At 45.9% G+C, this 24,118-nt stretch overlaps 1 protein-coding gene across 2 annotated transcripts; it reads right to left on the reverse strand.

Moving 5' to 3' along the window:
- Positions 1-984: 984 nt before the first annotated feature.
- On the reverse strand, positions 985-23,743 carry ACTR5 (actin related protein 5). 2 transcript variants are annotated; one of them, XM_004430405.3, is made up of 9 exons: positions 23,325-23,743; positions 21,916-22,145; positions 19,680-19,849; positions 15,543-15,760; positions 14,643-14,825; positions 8,696-8,812; positions 7,833-7,972; positions 7,108-7,240; positions 985-1,721 (listed from the first exon to the last, which is right to left on the reverse strand). In XM_004430405.3, the coding sequence occupies exons 1-9, from the start codon at positions 23,721-23,723 to the stop codon at positions 1,464-1,466; spliced, it is 1,848 nt and encodes a 615-aa protein (XP_004430462.1). In that variant the 5' UTR covers positions 23,724-23,743; the 3' UTR covers positions 985-1,463. The 2 variants fall into 2 exon arrangements, with proteins under 2 accessions (XP_004430462.1, XP_087301405.1); XM_087445279.1 differs by having other exon boundaries at positions 7,093-7,240.
- Positions 23,744-24,118: the final 375 nt, after the last annotated feature.

A 24,118-nucleotide genomic window follows, 5' to 3' on the forward strand; every position in this document is an offset into this window, starting at 1 on the left:
TTGACTCTGATGTGTCCCGGCTTACTTGCCCAACCCAGGGTTCTTCCCCATCAGGGCTTGACCTCCATGACAGTCTTTTGACCTCACCACTGCTGTTCAGGCTGTTTAAACTGCTGACTGTGGGGGAAAGACCCCCAGCCCTAACAGCAGTTAGCATGGGTCCTCTTCCTGGAAACATGATAAGAAAACATCTCGCACATGCAGGAGGGTCCTTTGCAACCTCCTGTCTTAGCAGCCCATGGTTATCACCACCTCATTAGTCCCTGGGCCGAGCCACAGATGCTCAATCGTCGCCAGCAAGGCCTCGGGAGATCTTGCACTGGCTTGGGTCTTTTACCTTCTCCACCGCCACCACTGCCCCCTCCTGGTCTTCAGTGTCAAAGCCCCTGAGAGCCAGAGGTCCAGGTGATCGCCTCTGGTGAACTGCGTGAGCAGACAGGTTCTGAGGTGGCCTCATCAGAGATGTGGGGTAGAGGCTCCATGGGGTTTAAATGTACAGATCCTGTGACAAGGAAGCCAGCAGCTAAGAGGACGTCTGGGCTCAATTACTGGGTATGTTTGAGAGGTAAATTCTGACCAAACTATCTCTGTAAAACAGAGGAGGGAGTTGTCCCTTTCAGAGGAAGCTGCAAAGGTGCCGGGGAAGTGAGGTTACGGCCAAACTGAAAAGCTCCAGGAGTAACCGTCTGTGGTCCATTTCTTCTTCAAAAAGGCCTGAGAAAGTGAAGCAGCCAACAAACCCACAGGGACAGAAATAAAAAATGTGTAGGAAAGCCTCATATGGTGGAAAAGCTTCCAGCAAAGAAAGCATGAACAAAAGTTGACCCAAGGCCTCATTTCTGCCCATTCAGAAGTGGGCACCAAGCAGGCCCGTAACAGAGTGACTGTGGACAATCTGGTGACCCTCTTTGGGCCTTTTCCTTACTTGTAAGAGGAAATAACAGGAGGAGGGAAATATTCCAGCTCCTGAGATTTCGTGGGTGATTGCATTTGTTACATAAACAATACCTTTTTAATGTATTTACGTGAAAGACTTCCACCTGCTGGGCAGTCACACAATTTCTGAGTAAACTGAGAATATCTACACTGACAATATACATTTTAAAGGATTTTAAAAAATAAAAATTAAAATTAAAAAGGCTTCAAAATGCAGTAAGAAATAAGCCTTGTGCGTTTTGTACATCTCTGTCCCCCACCCCGTCTTCATTTACTGCTGAAGAAAGTGGACGCCACAGCTCTGCCATGGTTCAACAAAGCTGCCAGAAGGCCACTTAGTTTCTTCACTGCAGAAGCCCCAAATGAACACAGTTCTAAAGAGTAACTCCCAGTGTCCCTAACTGTTCTCCTCAGGAGAAATCCATCTTGCAGCCCAATGTTACCAGCAGACTCGGGGCAGACACAGCTAGCACAGTCAGTGTCCTGTCACTGGCCGACGTGGCCCAAGGTCCCTGGAGGCCCCTCCCTTACGCCTGCTCGCCAGCACCACCTCCACTGGCTGCTGAGCCTTTGCCGGAGGCCGGGGCTTCTGAGGAGCGAGAAGCCTGCTTCGGCAGGCGGATGGGGACGTAGACGTTGGAAGCACAATGCTCCTTGAAGTACTCTCCTCCCTTTTCCTCATAGTCTTTCCTGGTGATCCAGACCTCATCGTCATCTAGGTGGTCCAAGGCCCAGTCACGAGCACCATACCAGGCGTCCAGCACAGGGTTAGAGGCAAGCTGAACCTGAAACACGAAAACATTCATCAGAACGACATCTCCCATTAGGCTCAAGGGGGCCCAGCTACAGCCCCCCACATTTTACCCCCAGAAATACACACATAGGAGGGTCCCAACTAATTCCAAGACAGTGCGGGACTATCTCTGCACCCTCACACAAAGCTGAGCTGCAGTAAGCTCCCAATTCTCCGAGAGAGCACAAGAACGTGAAGCACACCAGACTGGGCCTCACGGAATAAACGGCTGCCAGCTATTTTATGAACACAAGACCTGGCACTCGGGGCCAGAGAGGGACCAGCTGCCCCGCCTCCTGCTCCAGTGCTGTCACCCCCCAGCAGATGAGAGGGGAAGCAGAGCTGGGACTCGGCCTGCAGGAAAGGCCTTCCCAGCCCTGATCCCCTCTCTGCGAGCAGAGGGGAGCAGACGCTGATGCAAGGCAGCTCCGGCCGTGGTGGCAGATGAGCCTCAGGAGGAACGAGAGCAGAGAGGACGAGCTGGGCATTCTCCGTGGTGCTCCCCATGCTCAGTCTCCACTGCTTATTCCTGGAGCGAGGCCGAGGGCCAGCAGCTCGGGGAGCGCCCCTCAACTAGGAGGACACAGGCATTTGGGGGAGCGCTCTCTGGAGCTGAGATCAGGCTTCCTGTTTTCTGGAGTCACTGCCTGACTTCCCACCTCCCTCCTACCTCCCTCCAACACCAGAGGAGCTCCAGGTTGGAATGGTGGTTTCAGAACTTTCTGAAGTAAAGAACAGGCCACACAGAGCAGAATCAGCACGCAGAGATGGAGGAGGATGAAGCAGATAAGCCTGCAAGCTCAGGAGACTGACTGCCTGGGCTGACACAGGCAAGCGACTTGTGAGAAGGGATCACCAACAAGACTGGGATAACAGGAGCCCCTACTGCTCTGGCTGAGAAAGAGTCAGTGAGAGAATGAGTGTAAGGCACTTGGTACACTCCTGGCACAGGGTAAGCGTTCAATAAATGGCAGCTATCATTATTACCAGTAAAAACTGCAGTAAGATCTATCTGGAGGGGCCAGCCCCGTGGCGTAGTGGTTAAGTGCACGTGCTCCGCTGCTGGCGGCCCGGGTTGGGATCCCAGGAGCTTGTCCGGCCATGCTGAGGCCGCGTCCCATGTAAAGTGGAGGAAGATGGGCACAGATGTTAGCTCAGAACTGGTCTTCCTCAGCAAAAAGAGGAGGATTGGCATGGATGTTAGCTCAGGGCTGATCTTCCTCGCCAAAAAAAAAAAAAAAAGATATATCTGGAATATAACAATGGAATACTATACAACCATAAAAAGGATGCTTTGGAAATGTACCTACTGATATAGAAAAACTGCCACAACAGTTTGAAAAGTGAAAAAAATACAGGTTACAAAATAAGCTATCAACAATCTCTTTTTTTTGGTTAAAATCATACACATGAGAACAAAATGATCTGAAAGTGTATATATAATGTTGCTCACAGTGGCTGAACTACAAGTTTTTCTGTCTTCATTTTGGTTTGTTTAAATTATCTGATATTTTAGTAATGTTTTTAAATTTTTGTTGTTTAAATAAGAAAAAAACAACAGAACATTTTTTTACGAAAGTGTGTAACAGTTGTGCACATCTTAGGGCCTTAGATGGTCCATGTTTGAGCCACTGCTGTATATACATAAGCTACAATTTGAACCGCAGGGGCTAATTATGGCATGACACACACTCAGGACATTAGTAACGTGGCAGGGAGTAGGAAAGGGGGAAGAGTTGGAAGCTGGGGCTCTGCCACACGAGCCCGAAACAGCTAAGACAGAGCTGAGAAGAGAGATCTGGCAGCAGCATTTCTACAACCAATGCTCACAAAGGAATTCACGGGGAAGGCTTTTGGGATTATCAAGAAAGAGACCTTGAAAACCCTATTAGATGTGTTCTCAATGACGTCATCACAAGTCCACCCCGCCAGCACGCACCTGTGCTCATCCTTTACCGTCAGCCCCGAGGCTCTGCTCCCTCCTGTCCTCCTCCCACCTCTCCCACGGCCTCTTTCTTAGACTCCTTCATGGGTGCCCCATCCTCCAACTGCTGTTAAATGCTGGTGTTACTTAGGGCTTAACCTGGAACTTCACTTACCCTCCCTGACAGCGTCCACGAGCACATTCATGCTAGGGGATCAGAGTGGACCCTTCCTCCTTTCTCCCTCATGCTCATCAGCTAGCCATGACTGAGCTCTTCCTGTATCTCCCACTGGAAACTCAACTCAACCTACCCCGCAAAAGGGATTCACTACCCTCCCCGTCAAGTCTGCTCTTCCTCACCTATTTCCTAGTCCAGAGTCCAGGGAATGCCGTATTTATTCATGCAGCTGCCCAACCTAGAACTTGGGAGTTGTCTTAGTTCCCACTTCTCTTCTCAAATCCAATCTATACCCAGTTCTGAACATTTTGCTCCTTAATCTCTCTCACATCAATTCCCTCTTTCCTCTCCCTGGGCCATGGCCTTCATGTTTCTTGCGTAGCTACTGTGGGAGATCAAGATTTGGCCACCCTGAAATATATCTCTTTACCTTGATTGTTGTCTCTGACAGACATTTGACCTCCCCCACTAACTGCCTAAAGAATTTGACATAGTAACTCCTTCCTGGAACAGATCTTCTATCTGATGGCTGTAATATAATGTAAAATAGATGTTACAATAGAAAAGGCACAAACAAGCCCATCTTATCTGAAGTTCTATCTCTCTGGCCACATTCTCTGGATGGCCCTGCAAGGAGTTGCCAGACAAACATTTACATTTATAAGGGAAATCTCCATTTGTAAAGGTATCTCCCTCTCTGTATTGGGAAGAGGGGGGATGACCTCATTTCTAGAAACTTATCAGTGTGGAAGGTGAGGCCTTAAATCTGCATAATAACCTTAATCTTGTTTACTGTGCTTTAGTGGTAATCTCCTGTAACTGACTCCCCCCACCCCCAACATCCTCCTTTGTCATTGGCTGAACATGGTATTTAAGACAAGAATTTCTGCTATTGTGTTGAGAAATGCAGTGTCCCTGCTTTCTCCCATGTATACATGTTATTAAACTTGGTATTATTTTCTCCTGCTAACCTGTCTTGTTAATTATTTGGCCAGCCATAAGAACCTTAAGGGAAAGGGCAGAGGGGGCTTCTCCCTCTTCCCCCAACACTACCAAGCAAGACTGTGCCAAAGGCTTGGAACACAGCAACTCACAAGACAGGCAGGCCCTTCCCTAATGGAGGTGGGTCTAGTAAGGAATGTAAGTAAGGAGAGGGAAGGCTTCTGGAGGAAGTGACAACTAAGTCAGCCATGAGAGAGCCGGAGTGAGCTGGGAAGAATATTCTATTGCAAAAGGAAAGGCCCCAAGGCAAGAAAACATGGCATATTTGGGGAAGGAAGAGTAGCTCACTCTGGCCAAAGTTCCGGGTGGAGTGGGGAGTGACAAGAGAGAATGAGAGATAAGGGAGAGTCACTCAAGGTCAGATCACAAGAGACCTTTACGGTAAACTGTGGCGAGCTGGGAGGAGTGAGGACTTCATCCTAAGGGCTGGGGAGCTGCCTCCTAACTGTTCTCTGCTTCTAGAATTTCTCCTGATACTCCATTTTACACAGCAGCATCAAAAATATCTTCCTAAAATGCAAATCAGATCACGATTCCCCTGCTCAGACTCCTTCATGGTCCCGCAGGGCCCAACAATAACAACAGCTGGGCAGAAAAGAGGTACCCCAGCAGGACTGACTGCTAATCCTTAGAAAGGTCTGCTCACGAGGTTGGTCCTTGGCTGGCATCTGGGAACTTACATTTCAGGAGGGTTCCCACCATTAACTGGTAAGAGAGACGTACTGTGCCTGTTTGAACAAACAATGTGGTTTATGCTGAACACCTGCTTCCTTCTGCGAGTCTGGAATTTGGGTATGTGCCAGGCAGGGGTGCCTACACGATCAGCCCCAATAAAAACCCTGGGCACTGAGTCTCTAAAAGCTTCCCCGTTTGGCATGATTTCACACGTGTTGTTACAACTTGTTGCTGGGAGAATGATGCACGTCCTGTGCGACTCCACGGGGACAGCACTCTGGAAGCTTGTACGTGATTTCCCCTGGGCTTCGCCTCATGCACCTTTTCTCTTTACTGATTTTGCTTTGTCTCCTTTCAAATCACAGTCATGAGTATGATTATATGCTGAGTCCTGTGAGTCCTAGTGAATCACAGAACCTGGGCTGGTCCTAAGGACCCCCAACACAACAGCTAACGTCTGAGTGTTTATTCTGTGCAGCCCCGTGCTGAGCACTTGCCGTGCACTAGCACACTGAAGCCTGGTGACAGGTGCCATGACTATCACCCTCACACCACTGAGAAAACTGAGGCTCAGCAAAATTCAGTAATGGTGGTGACGAAGTCAGGACCACAGGCCAGAGACCACACCCTGAAGGTACAGGAGATGCGGCATAGGGCCTCAGGGTCAAGCCTCTTACCAGGACATGTGGGCTCTGCATCATGTGGGCCCTGCTGACCTCTCCACTGCACCCCCTCCACTCCCCTTTAACAGCCACGTGCTCCAGCTACACTCAGCTACCGCTCACTCCCCCAACAAGCGTTTGGCTCCTGGGCCGTTGCTTGTGCTAGTCCCTGTCTGGAATGCTCTCTCCATCCCACCCCACTCCACACTGCCTAGATGGCAAGCACCTTCTCATCCTTAGAAGACTCAGTTCCATGGAGCCTTCCCTGACCTCCAAGACTCACAGGTGCCCATGCCTGCATGTCCATCATGCTCTGGGTTATCATGGCCTATTTACTTGGCTGCTGCCCCCTCAGACAGGAAGTTCCTTGCAGCCAGGGGCTATGTCTAGGACACCTCAGCATCCCCAAGGTGCCTGGTCCACTATGGGACCTCACACCATGTTTCTTGGTGATTAGGGATTCAGAAGATAAATTATGGGGCATCCACACCATATAGTCATTAAAAAATAGTATTTTAGAAGAATAATGACATGGGAAATGTTCATGACAAGTTAAGGAAATTCAGGTTACAAGGGAGTATACACTCTCACGTGTACAAAATCTGTGAAAGAAAAGCTTTGCCTGTAGAGTAGGGACTGGGTGAAGAGGATGACTTATTCTCATTGTACACTTGTATTCTCTGAATTTTATTCTATGCATGTCTTCCTTTTTCAATTAAAAAAAGAAAACAGAGAAATATATGACATGATTCCCATTCTGCTTAAAAAATTCGACATATATTAAAGACCAGAAAGAAAGCCACGAAAATGTTAACAGTGGGTATCTCTGGATGATGGAATTATAAAGTAATTTTTCTCGTTTACACTTTATTACTTTTGCAATCAGAAAACAAATAATGTTATTTTCAAAATAGCTGGTTACCTGAATTATCAGTACCTGAAAAGAAGACTGAAAGGGTCTCATCTCCAACAGCTCCTTCTCCATTCTAACTTTCATCCCAGGGTACATCATGTTCCCGCCAGTGAGGAAGACGTTCTGAACCAGCCTCTCCTGAACGTCCTTTGGGTACCTAGGAGAGAAACGGTTCCTTCTGGTACAGTCCCTCCAACTTGAATATTAGAAGAGAACGCAGAGGTGTAAATGTAAGCTCTCAGTACAAAACAGAAAATATCTAAACAAAAAGTTTAAAAAAAACCTTCCACTTGTCATTTGTGTCTTGTGAAAACTCACACTGCAGGAAAATGCCCGTATAAACAGGTGGCGGAGGCACGTTCTTATAAAAATGCAAACTCTTAAATAAAATGTCTCCAAGGAGGGAAAAAAATAAGTCCTGCACATTTTTCGGGTGATTTAGAATCACTAGTCTTCAATAACGTGAAGGTTTATATGAAAGCCAATGCACATACATTATCATGTGGCTCAAACTTAAAAGAAATCCTTAAAGCTCCTCAAATCAACTGAGTATTTACATGTTCAGAAAAGAATTACAGAGCCCAACTCTGTGCCAGGCCTGGTGAGAGATGAATACTACCTGGCACAGCAAGTCAAGGAAGAGGAGAGTAAGACAGATTTCCAAATGCCCGACCACCAAATCTACCATTCAGTGCAAAATCCAAGGAAATGGTTCAGGAAAACACATGGGAAAGAAGTTTCCGTCTCACCTGCCCAGAATGTACTGAAGGGTCTCTGCTATCCCAGCCTGCTCTTCTCCTATGAGAGACGGCTGGAAGATAATTTCTGGAGCTCGAATTCTTTCTGTCCCAACAAACAGCTGATGATATGCTGCCAAGTTAAACACGGGCTTTAAAAACCCAAGATTCAGAAGATATTTTTAGGCCGTAATGACAAACATCCCAGCTGCCAGTTTCCTCAAACTGCATTTCTTATTCCAATATAGCTTCTGGCCTTTGTTCACGCCACAATAACCTCTCCCCAACTCTCCTGACTTGTAATTCTATTTTCTACCTTCTTTTCAACCTCTGAACTATAAATAACTACAAATTTGCATCATGAAATAATCCCTGAGTTGCAGGGAAAGAGACTTCATGAAAAGCAGCAACAGAAAGGCCTAGCAGTGGAAGACAAGTCTCCCACCCAATGCCTTGCTCAGCACCCCTGGTCCCCGCACGGTTAAGAAAGCTTTCTCCCCAGGGTGTCTCAGACTCAGGTCAGTCTATCTGGTTGCCATCGTAATGACAGAAACGTAGACCCAAATGAGGATTACGCATGAGGACACTGGCTTAAATTTAAATGAAACTACTAAAGCTAGTCTTCAGGTCTCAAGTCCCCAACTACTTGCCCAAATGTTTCCATCAAGGAAACTGTTTCTCACAGATTCACAGATCTTGGTGCTGGAACCCCAATCAATCAGCAGGGAAAAAACCCCCGACTTCAGATGTTTTAAGTATTGGTGTCCCCGCTTATAGAAAATACAACTCGGATTTTTTTTTTTAATATTCCTAAAGAAGCAGACTAGACCAGACTGGTATTTATGTCAACAGCTTCAAGGCCACAGGAGTCCAACCTGGACAGTGGTGACTGGCTTCTCCACCTCAGGCGTTTCCTCGGAAAACAAGGGCTCAAAATCATTGATGCTTTCCACGTCTTCCAGAGAGGGTTCTAGCTGCTCCAGGTCAGGGGTCTAAGACGAGAACAAACACAACAATACAGATCCTGTAACTTGAGCGAGCCTTAGTTCTACTAGTTCAGTGTCATGAAAAAGAATTGGGATCTCACCCAATGTCCTAAATGTTTAAAAAAACTATGAAAAATTTTCTAAGCTATTAAAAAAAAAACAAGACCACGTGTGAACACAGGATTAAAAGACTAAACAGAAAGGGCTTTGCTTTTACCCCTACCTTTCCTACTCATACAAGCCTCACCCACTCCCACCTTCTCTCTGGAGCCTCCTGATTGTGCCAGCTCAAGCCTGGGGTCCAGTGGAAGACCTGCTGCCTGCGTCAGTCACACCACCACACACACAACTCGGGAGGAGAGGGTGTGATAGCTGGTGTCCCACAAAGTGGTTCAGGCTACCAGCAAAATTAAATACATCTTAATAATAAACATACGTGCCAACACCAATGGGCTCCACAATTAGTCCCTTAACAGCAGGTCCACTGGGCTGGGGATGTGACTAAAAGCTCCAAGGTGGCAGAATGCTTCCTATCTGTGGAGTCCTGCAGAATAGGCTTTCCTCATCAACAACATGAACCTGGGTGGGGCCCAGCACACTGGCACCATACCGAACGGAAGGTTTGGGGCACATTTAAACTTTGACCCAGACAAAAGAAGTTGAGTGATGGGGTGGAGGGGTATTTCTGGATGACATCGTCAGCCATCCCTGGTTCTGCCATGAGAAAGGCAGATGAGTTTACCTTCTGGACTCAAAGGGGAGAAGTTACAGGAAGAAACATTCTGTTGCATCCCACAGAAGAATGCTCTAATGATGACAGCTGTGGTAGAAAGGACTGTCTTATGAGACGGTGTCTTGGGAGGATTCAAGCAGACTCAACATCAACAGCCACACATTCTCGAGAGGAGATCCCTATGTTGAGTCTGTGTCTCTGAGTCCCTCCTTGCTCTCAGAATCTATGTAGTATGTAAATTACTGATAGAATTCAGAGCATTTAAAAATACTTCTCTAGAACCTGTTCATATAGGCTGCAAATGTACACTATCATTCCAACTCACTCTTGTATAAGGCAACGCCCCTCAACACTTGCTCTCTGGCTACGCCCTGTCGGGGAGCTCCCTCCTGGAAGCCAGGCTGAGAACCCCAAGGCACAAGGAGAGGCCACGTGGGTGCTCAGGTAAACAGTCCCCGCTGAGTCCAGTGAAAAACCCTCCAGAAATCCAGTTCCCAGTGGTCCAAGTCTTCCCAGCAGAGGCCCCAGGCATCACAGAGCAGAGATCCCTGCTACACTGTCTGAACTCCTGACCCCTCAAATTCACAAGCACAACAAGCCACTGAGTTTGGGGAGGTGTTTACACAGCAACAGATAAGCTCAATGTGCTTGGGGGCGGGCAGGAGTGGAGAACGCCCCAGACCGCTACCAGGCCACCCTTTAGTTCTCTTCGGCTTCCTCCTCCATCCCCACAGCAGCTGTCTTAGACCTCTCCCTACATTCTTCTCCTCAGCCCCTTTCTATCTCCACCCCGTGGTTCTCAGCACATCACCTTAAGCACTTCAAAATACCAACTTACCTATTTATTCCACCTCCTTATCTTTGCTCTAGTCCTTTCTTCCTTCCTTGTCTCAAAGGATGAGTATACCATCTCCTGGTCAAGCCCCCCACCCGTGCTCTTACAACTCTTCTGTCAACCTTTCTGGTTTCTCTCTTCTCTGACTGCTCTGTTTCAATCTCTTTCCCTAGCTTTTCCTCCGCCACCTAACCCCTAAGTGGTGGCCAGGCCTTCTTTTCTCACTCCTCGTGTGATTCTAGGTCCCTCCATAGCTGGGTCCTGGAAAGTTCCACCTGATATCCCCGAGACTTTAAAGATAAGGTGCTCAGAACCCAGCTCATTATCTTCCTAAACTTGGTCACTACCCTCCACCCACTGCCTTTCAGTACAGCCTCAGTGTGACCAGAGTGAATCTGGAATTGGACTGCTGGTGTCTGAATCTCAGCTGTGCTACCTCTGGCTGTGCAACCTTGGGCAAATTTCTTCACTCCCCTAAATCTCAGTCTCCTTATCTGTAAAATGGGAATGATGATAGTATTTATTGAACTGTGAAAATTAATCAGGACGACACTTGCTGAAGTGCTCAGCATGGGGTCTGGCACATGTCACATGTTCTATTATCATCAGCAACTGTCACTCCTGTCACCTCTGCCCCTAAATGGTATCAAGATCTTTGGATCCTACCATTGAATTGTCTCCTCCTCCACCCTCCATGCCCACGGCTACTGACAAATTTCACTTCTACATCTGCTCTCTTCTGGATTACTGCCTTCCCACCTCCAGCCTTGCCTCTCCCTAAACCCATCATCCTAAATGGCACCAGTTATTTTTCTAAAATAAAATCTCATCAAATTATTTCCTTGCTCAACATGCTCCGAAGGCTCTGTCTGAAGGATAATATCCAGGCTGATTCATAAGGACCTTTAAAGGCTGGCCCTCTCCTCCCTTCCCAGCTTCATCTCCCACGCTCTACTAACCAAACGTACATGCTCCCTGCACATGTGGTTCTTTCCATCTAAACTGTCTTTCCCTCCTCGTGAAATCAAATAATTCAGGGCCCGGCTCAAATATCCCATTCCTTTCTCATAACTCCACCGGAGTTCCCACACATCCCTACCACCAGACCTGATAAGCTTTATTACAGTCAGCTCAGTATGGTTCTACAGCCCTATTTTTTGAGGTACTGAGGAGGGCAGGAACTGTATCTCAATCACTTTGCCCCCCTAGTCCCTGGCATACCATGCCTAGCACTGAGTGGTGGGCCCCTGGGATACTTCCTCAAAGTTCTGTGGAATAGAGAAGACTGTAAAACGTCTAGGTTTCAAAAGGCTTCTTCAGCTGCAACAAAAATATCATCATCCACCTTCATCTTGCTATATTCAAAAGCAAGTCACCTTAAAAATAAGATAACTTCTTAGCGTCACTAAAAATGATAAAAAGATATTTGACTTATCCCAATTCATATGATTCACAGAGAGGAACAAAGCTAATAATTTCAACGCAGACAACGCGCATCCAGGAGAGAACCGATTTCTCCACCGTGGCTGGCTTCTCTCCTTCCACTGTTTGCCAAGGTCTCCACAGGTACTGTGCGGCGTCAGGAACACAAATATGACTGTTCTTTTGGAGCTGAACAAAACAACGGTTTGCCAAAGCACATCAGAGAAGATGCAGCGCGGCTCCCTGGAACAGCCTTGAGCAGCATAAGAACAAGCAGAGGCTGGTTCTGACCTTGGCTGGTCAGGCAAGAGGACTTTCTGTATTTGGCTCATGGTGTTTTCCAACAAATGATGCTGCTCTAAAACTGCTCTCCCCCTCCACTCTCTCAAGCCAAGCTTATAGCGATGGAAAGCCAGCACCTTCTAGTTTAAATACTTCATTAGGAATGCCGACAAAGCCTACTCCTTTACAACATCCTTATCGGAATACTTGCAGAATACCAAGGGCTGAAATGGATCGGTCTGTAAGAAAAAATGGATTTTAGAAAACACTCTAGGGGCTGGCCCGGTGGCGCAAGCGGTTAAGTGCACGCGCTCCGCTGCGGCGGCCCGGGGTTCGCTGGTTCGGATCCCGGGCGCGCACCGACGCACTGCTGGCAAGCCATGCTGTGGCGGCGTCCCATATAAAGTGGAGGAAGATGGGCACAGATGTTAGCCCAGGGCCAGTCTTCCTCAGCAAAAAAAGAGGAGGATTTGCGGATGTTAGCACAGGGCTGATCTCCTCACAAAAAAAAAAAAAAAGAAAACACTCTAAGTTAAAAAATTTAACTGGATTTAATTCAACTCAGCCATTACTGCCTGGATGGCATTTCAATATGAACTTTGGTCCATGTAAATCTATTCTTTCCATCCTGAATGAACTATATTGTTGGAAAACAGTACAAATACTTTTTGAAAGGTAGAACTGGCCAGCCAGTGTCATGGTCAAATTTATCCCATGAATGTTACCGTAACTGACTCTAATCACTATCAATCACATTCAATAAATGCTGACTGACCCTTAAAACTTTGGGGACAGATGATTTCATCACATTTGTGTATAGAGACAAATCTTTTAAAGTCCAACATTTCAAAACGTTGGGACTCTCTCCCCAAGCCCAGAGAGATTTGAATATGTATCCCCAGAGCACAAAACAAAGTAGGCCCCTAATAAGTATCTGCTGAATGAATGAGGGAGTGGTTGAATCACAGCATGTAACAAGTACAGAAAAATGAACAAAAAAAAAAGGAAAAACTAGTTCCCCAGCTGCTCAGGAATTACCTCCCACAGTTGTTTCGTTTTTTCTTTTTAAATCTGAAATCCCTCACCTGCCTATGGCTTAGTGGCACATCTCTGGGATAAAGATACTGATGTCCTGTTGACATGTTAAGCATGATAAAAACTAAAAATGGATGAATAAACAACAAAGACAATATGGGTCTGGATCCCAGTAAACAGCTTAAATCTGAAACACAGACCTGAAAACCGGAAGAAGCAAACTAGAAAAGGCACGTGAGTTCTACCAAAGTCGATCTGGGATGCTGTGCAAGAGGAAGATGGGAGTAAAGGTGCCTTCTACCCAAGATCTCAGTGATCCAATGCGCTGTACCTAGGAAGCCTGGCTCAGAATCTGCTCTGTCAAAGAGCCATCCTCACGGCCTGTGGCTGTGCTCATGTGGTCTAGAGCCCGTCAGAGAGAGGTGGAGAATGCGAGGCTGAGCGGGAACTGGAGGAGTGAGCCTCCAGCTGAGAGACGGCCACTGTAGAAGCAGGCTTCCTGCTGAGCCAAAGACAGCTCTGAAGTCACTGGTAAGCACCATGCCACGTCCAGCATCAAACCGGACTTTTCCACAGGACTGTTTCTTTCTATAACTATAGGTTTTAGAATTTAAAGAAAGTTGATTTAAAAACAAAAAACCAATAAGCTACGTTAATATTGCCCCAGAAGTGTCACAAGGCAATGAACAAGCTCCTTTGTTTTAGAATTCTAGAGATGACAAACTCAGGAACAACACATATGCTTTTTAACACTTGATTTTCCAGTTCTAAAGACAGGAGAGCCAACCAGTGACTTCAGGCCAATGCGTTACCTGCAGGCAGCTCCTTCACCATGCAGGGCCCAGGGCTAGGGCTGGGAGTACCCAGGGCCCTGTCTCAGCCCTGCCACCCACCCTTTTGGCCACATAAACATTTATTAACAGTCCACTGGCTGGGAAACAAAAAGGAGAGACAGAGGAGATCAAAGAGCTTATTCAAGAGTTAGTTTTTAGTAACTAACAAAAAGCTGACCTTAAATCAACCTACAGATATTTTAATGAGCACACCTACTAGTTGCCGTAAAAAATTCATCAATTATATATGAAGCATGATCCCTGTCCTTAGGGAACACCAGGATGGAAAGGAAGCAAGTGAAAGATCAACCACAACATATTATAATAAAACATCAGAAGAAAGTTAAAGGGAGTATATGACTAACTGCCAAATAACCACCAGAGGAGCAGGGTCAGGTTCTAGGTAGCGCCACATGATTGCTGTGTGAATGTTCTTCCTACTCTCCACGCACACTTCCCCCTCCCACGGGGGTCAAAGGTCCACAGGGTGAAATCCGCTGGGTCAGAACTTCCGCTGGCACAAGGTCAGTGCCATCACTGTCTCCACCCACCTCCCCGTGGACATCACTCACCACCCTGCTCTCTTCCCCGAGTCTGGTCACAGCCCCTTTGATGTCCGCCTTCTCAAGACACTCCTCTCGCCCTCAGGAAGGGCTGTGGATGACCCGACAGGACCTCCTCCAAGGCCCTCAGTACCTCTGGCTTGCTGTCCACCACGTCCACCTCGAGGCTGACTTCTGCGTGGAGGATTTTCTGCTTAGCTTGCTCCACTGCGGAACTGAGCTTCTGGATGTAGGACTGCAGCTCTTCTGGGGAGTCCATGTTCAGCTCCATCAGAGCTTTGCGAAACTGATCCATCTGGCCATCCTCCAGGAGTTCCTGAAACCAGAGCAGGCACAATTCATCTGCACAGACATCAGTGCAATCGCACACACGAAGGAAAGAGAAGCAGCTAAGAAGTCCAACACACAAAAACTACAGAGCTCCCCTAGCCTGCCCCTCCACGAAATCACCCCGCCACCAGCTTCACACAGCTGCCCTCCTCCCCAGCTGTCTCCAGGCTGCCCTCGTATCATGGTTTCAGCACCACCTCGTTAGGCAAAACTAATCCATGGTAACAGACTTCAGAAATGTTACCTTTTGGGTGGGAAGAGACGGGAAAGTTACTGACTAAGAGGAGACTGAGGGAGGCTTTGGGGACGCTGGTAATGCTTTATTTCTTCTTGATCTGGATGGCAGATACATGGTGGGTTTCACATTGTGAAAATCCACTGAGCTGTACACTTAAGATTTGTGCACTTTGTAGCATGTGTACGACAGTTAAATTAAGAAGTTGAAAGTAAAATAAAGGAGATTATAAGGCCCAAATAAATCAATAAAGCCAGAGCCTACAGCTCTTTCAGAAACACCTGCTGCTATACCCTCCTCCCTGCTGACCATGTCTATACTGATGATCCCCCTAGACTCCTTCTTGACCCCAAGGGCGACCTAGTCAGTCAACGCATTTTAGGGTTGAGGAAGAATATACAGGAAGAGACTCTTCGGGGACCGCCTTGCTGAGCCAGGCTGGGGACCCATCCCGGGACCTGCTCTGACCTGCACGTAGAGCAGTCTGTCCAGCCGCTCCTGATCAACCTGCAGCTTCTCCTCCCGCCGCCGGGCGTTGAGCTCCTGCAGCCGCCGCAGCTGCTGCTGCCGCCTCTCCTGCTTCTCCTCAGAGGTCAGGGTGCTGCCGAGGAGCTTGCTGGAGAATGGGAGCTGCATCTTGTGGACGTTGTTTTCATAATAATCAGGGCACTGCCATTTTTGCAATTCTTCAAAGAGATAATTTTGGAAGTTATGAAATGGAAACACTATCAGCACAGAAATTAGAAAGTCAACACCAGGGTTCCACATCCGGGTAGATGGAGAAAGCACACTCCACCCAATCTGATCAACCGCACAATTGCTCGAGCAATGAAATGCAGCTATGAAACCTGGACATTATGCCAGCAGAACCGTTCTGAAAGAATTGCTAAATAAAGTTCTTCAGACAGAAATGATACCAGGAGGAAATGTGGAACATCGAGAATGAAGGAAAAGCAACAGAAATGATGAAAACCTGGTTAAACATGATAGACTAACCTCCTCGTGAGTTTTTAAAAATACGTTTGACAATAGAAAGTAAAAACCAAAACAAGGCCGACAGGTTTCCAAGTACGTAGATGTGATACCTAAGACAACTCCAACATAAGGGAGGAAGGATAAAGGAGCCTCTGGAGGGCCAACAGTCCCACATCCCACTTGCAGTGGTAAAGAGCGATTCTAAGTAGACTGCAAAAAGTTTATTTACTGAAATCTCTAGAGCAACCACTAAAAAAAACCGACACAGAGAGATACAGTAAAAAAACAAGAGATAAATTAAAATGAAAAACCAAAAAAGAAAAATTTTAAATGTTCAAATAACCTAAAAGAAGGCAAGAGAGGGAAATAGGAACAACAGAAAACCAATAATAAAATGGTGAACCTAAATCCAAATAGACAAATTAAACTAATTTTAAATGGTCTTAACATACCAATTAAAAGATGGAAACTGACAGAATGGATTGAAAAAAAAAGAGACGCAACTATTAAGAAATTCTTTTTGAATATAATGATATAGGTAAATTAAAAATAAAAGGATGGGGGGCCGGCCCGGTGGCGCAAGCGGTTAAGTGCGCGCGCTCCGCTGCGGCGGCCCGGGGTTCGCTGGTTCGGATCCCGGGCGCGCACCGACGCACTGCTTGGCAAGCCATGCTGTGGCGGCGTCCCATATAAAGTGGAGGAAGATGGGCACAGATGTTAGCCCAGGGCCGTCTTCCTCAGCAAAAAAAGAGGAGGATTGGCGGATGTTAGCACAGGGCTGATCTCCTCACAAAAAAATAAAAAACGAAAAATAAAAAAAATAAAAGGATGGAAAGACATACCACGCAAGCACTAATCAAGAAAGGTGGAGTGGCTTTATTAATGTCCAAGTAGACTTCAGAGTAAAGAAAACTGTAAAGGATAAAAAGGGGTGCTATATAACGGCAAAAGGTCAATTTGCCTAGAAGACATAAGACTCCGAAACATGTACCTAACAAAAGAGCTTTAAATACTTGTAAGCAAAAAACTGACAGAACTAAAAAGGAAAATAGGAAAATTCACAATTATCCCTCGAGACCTCAACACTCTTAACAATCAGTAGATCTAGTGGATATAAAATGAACAGGGATATAGAACTGAATACCACCATCAACCAAAGGGACGTAAATGACATCATAGAACACTCCACCCAACAACAGAACACATACTCTTTTCAACCGTATATGGAACACGTGCCAAAGCAGACCATGCCTGGGTCATAAAACAAATCTTCACAAGTTTAACTGAGATTAGACAAAGAAAGTTCTGTGACCACAATGGAATTAAACTAGAAATAAATCACAGAAAGATAACACGAAAATCTCCAAACACTTAAATATAAAACAACACATTTCTAAATAATCAATGGTTCGGAAAAGAAGCCTAGAGGGAAATCAGAAAATACCTGAACTCAATAAAAATGAAAATACAACATCAAAATCTGTGGAATGTAGATTTCACAGCATTAAATGCTTATATTAAAAAGAAGAATGATCTCATAATAATCAAAGCTTCTACCTTAAGAAGCTAGAAAAACAGAGGAAAATAAACCTAAAGTAGAAAGAAGGAAACAATAAAAATAATAAAAAGAAGAAAACAATGAGATTACCTACTAAAGAAAATAAATTCATAGTTAAAAGCTTTCAGAAAAAGAAATCCCCAGGCACCAATGGTTCCACGGGAGAATTCCATCAAACATTTAAAGAAAAAAATAATATTAATTATTTACATAATCTTTTCCACAAAGTAGAAGAGGGAACACTTTCTAGCTCACTTAACAAGACCACCATCACCCTGATACCAAAACCAGACAGTACAAGAAAACTATATATCAATATCCTTCATGACTATAGATCAAAAACCCCATAAAATATTACCAAATCTAATCCAGCAATACATAAAAAAATAATATACATGAACACGTACAGTTCACCCCCCAAAAATCAAGGCTAGTTCAATACTTGAAAAGTAATCATTATAATCTCCCATATGAATAGTCCAATGCAGAAATACCATAGGATCCTATCAATTGATGCAGAAAAAGCATTTCACAAAATTCAAAATCCATTCATAATGAAAATGCTCAGTAAAACTAGCAACAGAAGGGAACTTCCTCAACTTGACAAAGGGCATCTGCAAAAAACCTCAAACTAATTTAATAGCAAAAGAGTAAATGCTTCCCCCCACCACCTGGTCCCCAAGACCAGGAACTGGAAACAAGGCAAGGATGCCACTCTCACCACTTCTATTCAACACTGCACTGGAAGTCCCAGCCAGTGAAATAAGGCAAGAAAAAGAAACAAAAGGCAAACAGATTGGAAAGGAAGAAATAAAACTGTCCCTATTCACAGATGATATGTCAACACAGAAATTCCCAAGGAATCTACAAAAAACTAGAACTAGTAAGTTCAGCGAGATCATAGGATAGAAGGTCAACATGTAAAAATTAACTGCACTTCTATACACTAGTAATGAGTAATTTCCATACACTGAAACGAAAAAAACAAAGACAGAAATATTTAGGCATCAATCTAATAGGACATGTACAGGATCTATAGGGTGAAAACTATAAAATGCTGATGAAAGGGGACCAGCACGGTGGCATAGTGGTTAAGTTCGTGCATTCCACTTCAGTGGCCCGGGGTTCGCCAGTTCGGATCCTGGGCATGGACCTACTCCCCGCTGGGTGGCATCCCACATAGAGGAACCAGAAGGACCTACAACTAGGATATACAACTATGAACTGGGGCTTTGGGGAGAAAAAACAAAAAGAGGAAGATTGGCAACAGATGTTAGCTCAGGGCCAATGTTCCTCAAAAAAAAAAAAAAAGAGGAATGTCTCAATTAAAAAAAAAAATGCTGATGAAAGAACTCATTAAAGACCTAGATAAATGGAAAGACATACGACGTTCACGGATTAGAAAACTCAACATAGTAAAAAATGTCAATTCTCCCCAACCTGGATTTAATATTATGTCTGGATTTATATTTAGAACGTTGTTATTTTATATCCAATCTGACTTATAGATTTAATGTACTTTCAATCAAAATCCCAATAGAACTCTCTTGTAGATATGGACAAGCTGATCTAACATTTACATTGAAAGGCAAAGGAACCAGAATAGCCAAAACAATTCTGAAAAAGAACCTACACATGTAAGCTAACAGTTTATCGAATAGTTGGTTAAGGAAGTAAGTACCAGGGGCCGGCCTAGTGGCGTAGTGGTTAAGTTCGCGCACTCTGCTCTGGCAGCCCAGGGTTCGCAGGTTCGGATCCCAGGTGCTGACCTATACCACTCATCAAGCCACGCTGTGGCGGCATCCCACATACCAAATAGAGGAGGAGTGGCACAGATGTTAGCTCAGGGCTAGTCTTCCTTAAGCAAAAAAAAAAAAGACTGGCAACAGGTGTTAGCTCAGGGCCAATCTTCCTCACCAAAAAAAAAAAAAAAGTAAATATCAAAAGGGGAAGGGGATGCTAAAAAGTAATTAAGAGTAAAAAAGTGAGCGAAAGAGTCACCCTGGGAACAATTTAAGGAACACCCCAAAGGTAAACATCCAAAAGCTGCAGGCAAGCGTCCTCTCCGTTACCTTCCACGTAATCCTCAGCTATGTAGCTGTGCTCGTGCAGGATCTCCTCCATGCGGCTGAGAGTGATGGCTGCCAGGTGCCCAGGATACTTCAGCTGCAGGAGACGCTGGAGGTAGCCAGCTGCTTGGCTTCCTCCCAGATTGATGCGTTTGCAGTTTTTAGCATCTAACCTACAATCAAGGAATGGAAAACAGCGCTGAAATTTTCTGGCAACATGGGGGACAGAGTATGGGGTATCTTGAGGGAAAAAGGATAATGTAATGTAGATAAACAAGGAAGAAACAAGCCAGCTGGGGAAACATAAAACCTTACAGTTGGCAGGGACTTTCAGGTTCCCTTGGTCCAATCTCTTACCCAGTGCAGGAATTCCGAGTCCACACCTAAGCAGACACGTGGCCATCTAATTTCTAGCAAGAGTCTCAGAAGAAAAGGAGGTTCAATGGGAAGAAAATGCACTCTGAAGTCAGACCCTTATGTGACTCACCATGTATTTCTCAAACTGTAATCCTGGGACCAAGAATCCTAGAATTAGCTGGGGGAAATGTCAAACATGCTAATTCCCAGGACTTGTTCACTCTGGGTCGGGCCTGGAAATCTGCATTTTAACAAGCTTCCCAGGCAACTCTAGTGTAGGCCAGAGTTTGAGAACCCCACTCTCAGACACTCCACTTCTACTGACGCAAATACATTAAGTAACCACACACATACTGGCTTACTGTAATCTCCTAACAGTACCAGGTCCCTTTGACATGAACTGAAGGGGAAGACAACCAAGGTGACTTTATGTCTTAATGGGAGAAAGCAGAGCACTGGGAACTTGCTGTATATTGAAATGTCACTGCTATATCACACCTCACCAGCAGATGCCAGCACAGAACAGGATATGCTCCTATCTGATCATTTCTTAGCCTCAGTTAAAATAATTTTCTCTTAATATAAAAATAATGTTATTTTTAATTTCTGCACATTCCATTTACATAAAATAGAAAACTCCAAATATCAGAAGTGTCTAGCAATGTCTAAGAATTACTTTTTTCTTCATAAATTTTTGTAGAAACTTCAAGAGAAATTACCACTAGAGGTCTCAATAAATTCAGTGACATTTATTTTGACTTAAATATTCAGACTACTTTACAGTTTACAAAGTGCCATCACCTACATTATGTCGTTTCACCCTCAGGGGAACCATGAGAAATCACTTTTTCCCAATTTTACATGTTAGGAAACTAAGTGAAGAGGTTGAGTACCTCATCCTTAGCAGGGCTACAAACTCAGGCATTCAACTCCAAAACCGGGGTTCCTTTCCCTACTTACACACCCTCTTTATGCCATGAGAAACCTTCTCAGGAGAACACGATGCTGGCCAAGTCTCTTATCAGACAACAAAAGCCCAACTATAAAATCAGAACAGACTTTAAATGCAAGAGAAACTATCTTCACTTTACAGTCAACTTGGAAATATTTAATAACCACCTATTACGTGCCAGGCACTGTATCTGAAAAGAAAGGTATAAACTATCATGATTAAAGAGCTTTAAACAAAAAAATAAACTCTTAATAAAAAAGTGACTCTAGAACTTTGAGAGTATTATGTTAAGCAAAATAAGTCAGACAGAGAAAGACAAATACCATATGATTTCACTCATAGGTGGAAGATAAACAAACACATACACAAGGAGAAGAGATTGGTGGTTACCAGAGGAGAAGGGGGTTGGGGGAGGGTGAAAGGGGTAAAGGGGCACATGTGTATGGTGACAGATAAAAACTAGACTATCAGTGGCGAACACGATGCAGCCTATACAGAAGCTGAAATATAATGATGTACACCTGAAATTTACGCAATGTTATAATATGACCTCAATTAAATAATCTTTTAAAAAAAGTGACTCCAGAACACAAAGATGGTCTAAATTAAATTTATTCAAAACATTTTTATTGAGCATCTACTACCTGCAGGCACAGTAGCTATCTCACCATAAATCAGAATCATAAAATTCTAGAATTATGGATTTGGACCTCAGAGACCATCTGCCCCAACTCGATCCAGGAGGTCACAAAGGATGGAAGGCAACATGACTGACCTAGAGTCACGAAGTGAGGTAGGTCAGAGCTAAGCCCAGAGGCCAATTCATGGTCCAGTACTTGCTCCTTTCATTCCACATTCAAAGTAGGCACCCAGTAAGTGTTTCCTGAATGCTTCTCAAAGCAGCACTCAAATGCCATAAGTGAAACTCACCTCCCTTCTAAGATGGGTAAAATGTGTGTACACTGGTATCCAGATGAAATGATGAGCCCACTGGAAGTCAAGTTCTTTGGCTTATTGTGGTAGAAACTGAAGAGGCTGTCTATGCCGTAGGCAACCTTAGGAATCCCGTAGCACTCAAAAAGAAGCTCGGACATCATTTGTCGTGAATACAGTGGGTTGCACACGGCTTCTGTCAAAACTATGGGATGATTAACACAGCCCTAGTTGGAAAGAAAAGAGTAAATGGACGGGTGATAAAAGAATACTATTTTTAAAGCATACAAGAAACCAAAATCCTTATTGCAAGGGCTGAATTTGCTTTCGGTTTTCAATCAAATACCTGATCAGATGCAACTGTAAGACATTCATCTCATCTACTGCAAGTTGTTTTGGAAAACATGAAAGTGGGTTGATTTAAGGTTAATAAGTCAAGCCCCACACAAACTGTCAGCATATCATGTTGGCTCTATCTTCGAATATCTCCAAAATCCAACTGCTTCTTACCACAACCCCCAATATCCCCCTCATCTAAGTCACCATCATCCCTCATGTCCTAACAGTAACAGCCTCCTACCTAGTCTCCCTGTTTCTACCCTATGACCCATGGCAGTCCGTTCTCCATATAGCAGCTATGGTGATCCTTCTGGAACATAAGTCATGTCCCTCTTCTGTTCAACACCCTGCGATGGCTCCTCATTTCAGACTAAAAGCCTAAGAGGTGTGTGATTTACCCCTTCATTACATCTTTGACTTCTCTTCCACTCACCACTCTTCCCCTCCCTCTAGCTGTCCTCACCTAGGATTAGGGCACACTACTGCCTCAGGACCTTTTCACTGGCTGTTCCCTCTCTGGAATACTATTCCCTCAGATATTCACATGGCCTGTTCCCTCAATCACCTCCTTTAGTTCTTGCTCGAATATCACCTTCTCCGAGTCCTACCTTGGTCATCTTACCAAAAAAATGTAACCCTCTCCTCTCTTTCTTTCATGCCATAGAATCTACTACTTAATTCGATTGTTTATTGTCTGTCTTTTCATACTAGAATGTCTTTCCATACCAGCTGCACAAGCGCAGGAAACTTTGTGTTACGTTCACGGATATATTCCAAACCCCTGGAAAAAGTGCCCGACTCAGAGTAGGTGCTCAAAAACCTATTTGTTAGTAAGTGAATTTATTAACAAACGAGCATATATGCCCGAATGTATGCTCCAAGAGAAAAGGGGCGTTGTTTTGTTCGCTGCTATACCCCAAGCGTCTAGCATAGGGCTTACACATGTTAGGCGCTTAAATATTTGATCGACTGACTAAATGAATGACTAAATGACAATCAGAGCTACTGGAGTGACTGTCTCTCCGAGAGCGGAGAGAGCGGAGACACGACCTCACCCCGCCCCTCACCTGTGAGGAGACACCCAGGTGCTGGAAACTGTAGTCAAACAGCAGCTCCTGCAGTTCCAGGTTGACCGGCACATTGCGGTCGAAGGGCGAGCGCAGCATCCAGCGCAGCGGCTCCAGGCTGCCCAGAGCGTTGCCCACCTGCGGGCCCGCCCCGCCCCGGGCCCCGCCACGCCCGCGGGCGCACACGGCGCGGAACTGCAGGCGCGGCTCGGGGCCCGGGTCCGGCCCCGGGCACGCCCAGCCGGCACGGGCCTGGAACGACCCGTTGTCCAGCACCAGTGGCACAGGCAGTGGTCCATGTGCCATTGGGCCGGCCTCCAGAACCGGATCCGGCGCGGCACGGGCATCGCGGAACGCGAACACATTAGCAGCTGGACCGGCCGCACTGACCGCCGCCATTTTGGAGCGTGCGCGCGAGCCCCGCCCCTCGCCGCTGCGTCCGCCCAGACGGCACGAAGCCCCGCCCCCGCCGCAGTACCCGCAGAGACAAGAAGCCCCGCCCCCGCCGCTGTGCCCGCCCAGAGGCAAGAAGCCCCGCCCCCGCCGCTGTGCCCGCCCAGGCGGCACGAGGCCCCGCCCCCACGCGTTTCGGGGCCTCCAAGCCTCCTCCCCTCGCTAAGTACGGCCAGCCTCTCCACCTGACTCGCACTTCGTGGCCCGGGCCGCCTTCGGGATCGCTAGGCCTCGCCCATCGTGGCCGTGAAGTCCTGCCGTTGCTGAACCTGGCCCACAACGCCTGGTCTGACCACGCCCCTCCTCTCTAGCTGGGACTCCGGCCCAGTAAGCCGCGCTCT

Source organism: Ceratotherium simum, chromosome 21 (genome assembly GCF_057802395.1).
Source record: "Ceratotherium simum simum isolate JZ-2026a chromosome 21, ASM5780239v1, whole genome shotgun sequence".
NCBI lineage: Eukaryota > Metazoa > Chordata > Mammalia > Perissodactyla > Rhinocerotidae > Ceratotherium > Ceratotherium simum.

Bases quoted from the DNA above. Each gene is read 5' to 3' on its own strand.
- ACTR5 (XM_087445279.1), bottom strand. From the start codon at position 23,723: ATGGCGGCGGTCAGTGCGGCCGGTCCAGCTGCTAATGTGTTCGCGTTC. The intron at 15,761-19,679 runs GTAACGGAGAGG...ATCTCTTTGAAG, and splicing joins AGCTGAGGATTACGTGGAAG to AATTGCAAAAATGGCAGTGC. The intron at 7,973-8,695 runs GTTGGACTCCTG...GGGTTTTTAAAG, and splicing joins AGCCAGTCACCACTGTCCAG to CCCGTGTTTAACTTGGCAGC.